The 7804-nt window shown below is 39.4% G+C and overlaps 1 protein-coding gene across 1 annotated transcript in view; it reads right to left on the bottom strand.

Moving 5' to 3' along the window:
- LOC103623738 (rap1 GTPase-GDP dissociation stimulator 1-like) overlaps positions 1 to 7804 on the bottom strand; it is a 31750-nt gene that overhangs the window by 23727 nt on the left and 219 nt on the right. Inside the window, exon 1 of the mRNA XM_017746362.1 lies at positions 7658 to 7804. This exon is cut by the window's right edge and continues 219 nt beyond it. Coding sequence (XP_017601851.1) covers positions 7658 to 7793 — 136 coding nt within the window. The 5' untranslated portion in view covers positions 7794 to 7804. The remainder of the gene's footprint in view (positions 1 to 7657) is intronic.

The following is a 7804-nucleotide window of genomic DNA, read 5'->3' as shown; positions in this document are numbered from 1 at the left end:
AAAGGCAGCAGAAGTTGCTGCTTTTGATTTTGTTATCAGGGAAGGGAGAAGAAAGGTGCCATTCAATTCAAGGAAAGATTTTTTTTTTTTTTTTTTTTTTTTTTTTAAATTTCTCCAGTGTTGAATTATTGTATTTCATCTCCAGAAAGTTATGCAACTGTTTTGGGACTGGGCTGACTTATATTCTTTCCAATAGAACTATCTTATCTGGGTGCATGAAGTAAAGTATTGGAGGAACAGATCCTCCATCTCTTCAGGCTTTCAAACCCATGGCAAGAAAATTGTTCTATAAATCAGATAAGCTATTATCTGTGTCTCCATGAAAAGCCACTTACGGCCATGTTAAAAGATACATTTTGTGTCTTTGTCACTGCACTCGAGGGTGATGAGATGTAGGAGAAAAATCACAAGATTTAAAAGGACCTGGGGAGAGAATTTAAAACTAGTATCCTGAGGATGAAAGGGATATAATTATGAACAACTCCTGACCTGGCTGGTTTTTAACTCTTGTTCCTCTGCATTCTTCAGCAACTCTCTTCAAGGAGGAAAGGAGTGGGAATGTATGAGTATAGTTTTTCCTTGAAGGCTGGAACCCTGTCATTATCTGGGAATTGAAATATCTCCTTTCACCCACTTTCAGAATCTGAGAGGGGCCATATTTTCCCCAATATTCTTTTCTCCTGGTCTAGACTGTAGGTAATTATTCTCAATGTTAATGGCCAAACACATAACAGTTTCCAAGCATGCTTTAAAAATACCTCTTGCCAAGAACTGGAAAATAGAGGAAAGCCCACTGTGTTGTCCCCAAAATCTAGCCTTTGCCCCTTGCTTTTGCAGCCTTTCTGGACTGCATTGGCCCATCCTGAACTCCTTAAAGTATTGTTCAATGCCTGTGATCCTGTGGGATGGACCTTTGAACATTTTACTATTCAAAGAATATGAGAAAGCAGCAGGTTTCAAAGGAGATTTTAGTGTTTAGCGTGAGCCACAGGTTGAAAGGATGATGAAGACAGGAATTTAAGCCTGGCTGGCTAGTACTTACGTTAATGTTCTCTATTAATCACAGGGATTTACAAAAACTTTCTATAATCCATGACTAAAATTCTCTTAATTGTCGCAAATCAGATCGGAGAGCCGCAAATGCTCTCTGTGATGTGGTGTCATGCATGGCTTTTTTTTTTTTTTTTTTTTTTTTTAAATGAGATAAAGAAATCACCTAGCAGTAAAGTAGAAGAAGAAAAGAGGCACGGAACATAAGTGGGTCATCATCTGGTTTCCATGGCTTGATACAGAGTGTTGGATTTTCAATGCCTGAACACCAACTGCTAGACAAAGGGTGCTGCAAAGGGGTGGTGAGCAGAAAAAACTTAAAAGAGAGATTTCAAAAGAAGAGTGTGCTGATGCAGGAAGGGGTTCCAATTGATAACACCCTTTGAGAACCTGTGCATAGTTCTAACTTGGGCGAAACTGAGTGAATGGAGAAGTTGGAAATGGAAGCAGTGAAAGGAGATGGTCAAGTGTTGCATCATTTGGTTGGGAATTGTGCGGTTGAAGCTTAGAGTTTCATGGCGCATGACTGGAGTATGAAGCTCTAAGTGCATAAACAAAGGCTTTTTTCTTCCTTAACAGTGAGAAACTGAGATGGCCCGAAGAAATTTTCAGAAAACTAGTAGAGAAATGCAGGCTCCGAAGAGGCCCTAGTAAAAAGAGATACTGATAGTCTTGTGGTAACCCATACTGATATACTATTATGGTGAGAAAAAATGGTGATTGATTGTGAAATGAAGATTGTTTGGGAGGGGGAAAGCAACTCTATATTTTTATAATTTTTGGCTTTATTCTCAGATAATTGAATTCCCACCAAGGAGGGACTACAGGAAAGAATGTGTATGAGGAAAGCTGTGGGTAGAAAGGAGATCCTGTTGGCTTGTGGCTGATGTAATGCCCTGTGGAGTCAATGAGAAAAATGGCTGCAGAACCCTGACTGAAAACAGATAAGAGGAAAAATATGATAACCTAAAGCAGGTCAGTGAGATAAGTCAAAAGAAAGCCAGCCAAGTGCAGTCAGGCAGAACCTATGTGCCAAAGAGATGACCTATAGCATGAAAAGCTGCTTAATTGTATTCTGTTAAACTTACTCCTTTTTTTGAGGGGTGGAGAATAGGGGTAAAATTCACTTCAGTGTAAGGGTATCAAAATGTTGTAAACTTGTGTACCAGGATGTGCCTTTTTCATGCCTGATAATTTAACTGTGACTTAGTGCTTAGGGACTAGGTCTGTTTGATATAGACCAACTTCACAGGCTAATGCTGAGCCTGAGCTCTCAGATGCTCCAATTCATTATGCAAGGTAAGGAAATTCTAGATCCAAAGGCTGGAAGTTATGCTAGCAGGAATAGCCACAAATGTGCTGTGCTCAAAAGCAAGAAGTAAAGTACCATCAGCACAATCTGTGTTTGGGTAATATTTTCAGGTAGTTTTTTTTTTTTTTTAATAAACAAGAGGGTGTTTGGGTAATATTTTCAGGTAGTTTTTTTTTAATAAACAAGAGCTCAGAAAACTTGATGGTTTAAATCAAAGTTCAACTTCTTTCACAGTTGTTTGGTTCCAGGAGGTGTTGATTTCATCATGTATTGTGAAAGAGGAGTAAATTGTCAGTACAGCAAAGCTACATGTGAGCAGGTAAGCAATCAGACAAATTGTGACTGCTAGGGATAAATTGGCTTCATTTACGGAAACAAATGAAGTCTGTGTCTTGCTCACTGGAGATCTAGTTTTCTGCATTTGCTGAATGATGTTGGTCTCTAAAGATACCTTTGATCACACAGTTAATATACATCTTCAGTTTTGCAGCATAAAGTGATTTAAAGGAACCCTTCCCTACGGTTATCGTGTCTGTATGGGAAGTATGCTATAGTCTCAGCCAAAGAGCATTCAGCCTCATTTTCCTGGCTCCCTAAATTTAGCTTGAAGAGCTGTCAGTGGAGGCAAAACCAATTAGGCTCCATGGCAGAGAAAACACTAATTTCCTTTGGCTGACAAATCCTACAAGGGGTTTTTTAGCCAAGCAAAAAACAGCTGTGAAAAAATAAGCCTTTTTGCTGGTATGAAAGCAACAGCCCAGCCCTCATCTCTCCCTGCTAAGCAGTCTCTTGGGAGCGTAGGTGGATGTTGGAGACTGTGGACAGTGACAAGAAAGCTGCAGTGTCCAGGCCCAGCATGTGTTGTCACAAGGAAAGATGTCAGTGGGTGTTGGGCACAGGATGGTGGGTTGGAGAGCTGGGAAGATGTTCCATCCCTGACCCCAGTGTCTGCTGCCTCTGCAGTGAAGCAGGGTCATTCATCCCTGGCCATGGCAGTGTGTGTGAACCAGAACAGGGACTTGTTGCAAAGCCCTGCTTGGCTGCAGGTGTTTTGGTTGGTGTGTGGGTGTTACTGGAGCACGCTGATGCACAGCAGAAGCCAGAACATGTGTGCAGTGCATCACCAGGCAGGGTGCAGGAAACAGGGCTGCAAACCCAGCCATGGGCACGGCTGGCAGAGCAAGGAGGCCCTGCCAGGGAGCCCAGTGGCAGGAGAGCTGTATGGAGTGATGATAAATAACAAAGCAAATGCAATTATTGGCCTTTTGTGCCTGGGCTCCACCTAAACAGGCACAGCACAAAGGTCCCACTGTCCAGATTAAGATTCCTGAACTTCTAGGGTTTAATTAATGATTGCTTCTATGCAAGTAAACTCATAGGCCTGAGCATTTGTCTGTTCTGCTTGTGTGTGACAAATGTTGTTTGAAGAGGCTGTAGTACAAAGATATATTGTTGGCCTTGAAAGGCATTCATTTCTCTTTGCTTCTCTGGTACAACACCAAAAAAAAGAGTATATTTTGTCTGCAGCTTGTCTGCCACCTGCACCTGTCTTGTTCTTGCTTGTATGACTCCACTCAAGATCTGGAAAAAGACACTGAGAGAGGAGGATTTTGTTCCTGCACTGTTGAAGATAAGGGTATTGTATGACCTGTGGAGTGAGGTGTCTTTTTAATTTCAGAGGTCTCCAGAATAAAGTGGACAGCAGTGGGAATTTGCCTAAATTCTGTTAAATGTAAATTTTTTTTGTGATGCTGTCTGCAATTTTGTAGTGCTGAGTATTATAATGTTGATCCTGACGTGTGTTTGACCCATTTTATAACTTGAGAGAGATGTGAAGATCCTTGGAACACAGTATTAAAGTTGGTTGCATAGTGGATGTGCCAGGAATATTTTTTTCTTGCTTAGTGGGTCTGTGTGTGTGTTTGGCTATTTTTGTGCAGTATAAGAGACTTTGTACTGTAAAAAAAGACCATTCTCAAGTCTGACACACGTTTGAAAAGTTATGGCCTTATAAGCTCTGTTGGTGCTTGATGCAAGTAACATGTTGCTGTAAGATATGACTTATAATTCAGAGCTCTGCTCCAAACCTGAGTTGCTCAGCAGAATCTGCTTACTGGTGCATCACTTTATCAATATCTATAAAGTGTTACTTTTATGGTTGTTCCCAGCAGAGCAAGAAGGATCAGATTTTAAATGTATGCAGATGGACACAGGTGTCTTAACAATTTTGAAAATCTGGTATTTTTTTGCTGGGTAATTTTTTGTTTGGTTTAACTTAATCATGTTGACCTGGTTACCTGTGCTGTGTGAGTAGGTTTGAGCTCTGCTGTGTGAGTGGGTTGGTGTTACGTGGGCACTGAAGGTCGCAGTAAGGTTTTCCTGGACAAGTATATGTTTACATAATGCTGTGTAAGCTTTTTTGAGAGTACCTAGCACTATCAGGTTCCAAAATCTTGGCAGGTTTCTCTCACTTTTATTTGTCTGGAAGAAATGCTTGCAATCATTAGAAATTATCTAAATAATTTTAATAATATCAAAATTATCGAAGTGTATGGGAGGGGCTTTGGAGAAAAGGAAAAAGAAATGTTTAATATAGGGAGGGAGGGACTGTCTCTGAACAAGTCATAAGATTCTTTTGCTGTGCTGAGCTTGTGCATCTTAGCTGAATTACTTTCTGACTAGATTTCTTCCTATTGTTCTACTTTTTTTTGCACAAGTAAGTTAAAGAATGATAAAATTATTTGGATAAAATTGTTTTGGGATGCTAAATATTTCAACATCTGCATTGAACAGCGCTGATTCCAAAAACTTCTGATATTTCTTATAGCCTTAAAATATTCTCTAATTTATAACATGGGCTAATTTCTTTCAAATGGGTATTTGTTTTTCCTTTCTGGAATTGATGTTTTTGAAGGAGTTTCTACAGGTCTTTCAGTAAAGCTGCGCTGCTTTTATTCCCAAATGTTTCTAGACTGATCAGGACATAGTTTTGCACTCTTGACTACCAAGCACCATAGCAAAGTCCCCATTCCAGTTTATAAATAACAATATACTGCACTGTCTTTTCCTGGACTGGGTCCTGGATGAAGTACTTTTTCTGTATAGATTTTAATTTAAATTATATCTCCATTACAAAACAGCTCCCCCTGAAAACTGGATTTTGATATTAGAATAGTGAAAAGATAATTTAGCTCTTTCCAAGCAGCACCGTATTTTATTTATTTAATTTAGGGTTTTTAATGTGTGTGGAGAGGATCCCAAAGCACAAGAGTGATAGTTTTAGCTGAATGGATATTAAAAATTACTTGGATTGCAACAGAGCAAGAAGAGGGGTGGTGTGGTGGTTGTTTTTTTTTTTTTTTTTGGATTGTTGGTGACCCTGTGATGCAAACAAGTCCTTAGAAACAGAGAAGATGGAAACACATACAGGTTATGGGCCTTCAGACACAATCTCATCCTTCCTCAAGTGCAAGAGCTTTGTTTCACAAAGCACCTCAGAAATGAGGCTGAGAGCCTTTGAGGAGTTAGTTCAAAACTGCTTCTGGGACTCTGTCTGCCCTCCTGCAGCCTGTACGGGTCAGGATGGCTTTATTGACTCTGGTGCAGAATATTTCTAGTTCTACAGAGTAAGAGTGGCTGAATTTTCATTAGGTTCTAGCAACAAGCTTTGTTGACTCTAATTTAAGTGCCTCTGACACAATGATTTAAAACGTGGAAGGAAAAAAAAAACCCAAACAACTTGAATTAAAAGCAGCAGCTGTGGGATTTCCCTATGGTATTGATATATTATGGATTTATAATGCTGTTGAAGCAAATGGCAAGGTGCTGGGGAATGCTGAAAACTGCACACACAAGGAATTTGTAATATTGTCCAGGCTGGCTTTAGTAGTATTAGTTGTAAGGAAGGTAATACAGCTTACATTTAAAAATTGCCTGAATTCTTACATGGTTTTACATGAATAAATGTTTCTTTAGAAAAGGTAAGTTTGACAAACCTGAACTTAGAAGTTCATGGGCTTCTGTTTGTTGTTTATTATTATGCTGCCCAAAGTTTCATACTTGGGCAGCACAAACAGTGCCGTGTGAGCAAAAGCAGGCTGTAAAGAGTAGGAACAAAAGTGGGAATAAAAACTTTGAGCCACGACCAGCAAATATATCAAAAGGATAAGCCTTCTGAGCAGAACATTCAGAAAGTGGGACAGGTACACATAAATGATGTAGGAGTAGAAGAAACAATCCACCAAGTTCAGCTATCTCCACCTGAATTGCAATAGAAAGTCAGTCCTGCAGAAATGACCCTGTACAAATAGAGGTAGTTTAGCCAGAAGCACTGCCTGTCTAATACTGGTTTAGTCCACTTATATTTTGTTCCCATCTCTCTGACTGTTTAAGGTCCTTTTAAGTTATATTTTGACCTGTTTTTTTATCAGTGTCCCACAACTACTGAGATGTTTAACTTTGCTTGAATAATTATTTAATTGACTAGGAAGATAATTACTCTAAATGGCTGCTCAGTTGTCATACTGCTCTTAAAGACAGATTATTTTGCCCTTAAACATACTGAGTATTACTAAGATTAGTTCTGCTGATGTCACAAGGTCCAGTTGTGACGTGAGTTGCCATCATGTGAATGAAGGTGGAAGACTGAACCCTTTGATCCAGTTAACCAATACCTTGGAATGATCTGGAGACTGATGGAAATTAAAGTCTCAAAGGTGTATTTTAAATGCAGTATGAAAGGCATTCCTTTCACATGGAAAGGTCATAGCCAAGGGCTTGTTCTCCAGCTTTGCCTGTCCTGAGGGCTGAGTCATAAGGAAGCATATTCAAAGGCTGGACCACTTAAATGCAGCTCCAGTCCTTCCAGCAGCACTTGGCAAAGTGCAGTATGTATGCAGAGGCACATGTGAGCATATTTGCTTTGATGGATGTTGTACTGTCAATAGAGAAGAATGAATTTTAGTTCTCTTTCAAATACTTAAATTTCATGAGAACTCATCATTTTCCAGTGCTTTAAGTTCCCTTTTCATTGCCATTCTCATAATTTGCTAGTGTTCTTTAAACCAGCCTGTATTTTCATGTGACTATAAGTGTTAAGTGTTGTTTGAATTAGAAGACACAAGAATTTTAGGTCTCCTATATTACTGCATTTAACATAGACCTACGCTTGTATATTTAAATGATCCTAAATTAGTTTTCTATTTCTGTCACACACATCTGCAATTTCTAGATGAGAGAAAATGAATCACATAGTAGAGATTGTATCTATCTATAGTTAACAAGAACTTTACTTACCCATAAAAGCTGTAGCTCTCCAGAATGGGGACAATAAAGAATAGCTGATCTGTGAGTCTGTGTCCTTTGCAGTGCCCAAGCTGTGAATAAGGGAGAATATTTTATAGCTTTCAAGCTGATGAGCAGCCCACAGCATGCTCACTCTTT

The sequence above is a fragment of the Corvus brachyrhynchos genome, unplaced genomic scaffold (assembly GCF_000691975.1).
Source record: "Corvus brachyrhynchos isolate BGI_N302 unplaced genomic scaffold, ASM69197v1 scaffold279, whole genome shotgun sequence".
NCBI lineage: Eukaryota > Metazoa > Chordata > Aves > Passeriformes > Corvidae > Corvus > Corvus brachyrhynchos.
The sequence above is the reverse complement of the archived record's forward strand: the minus strand, read 5'-3'. Positions and strand labels throughout refer to the sequence as shown.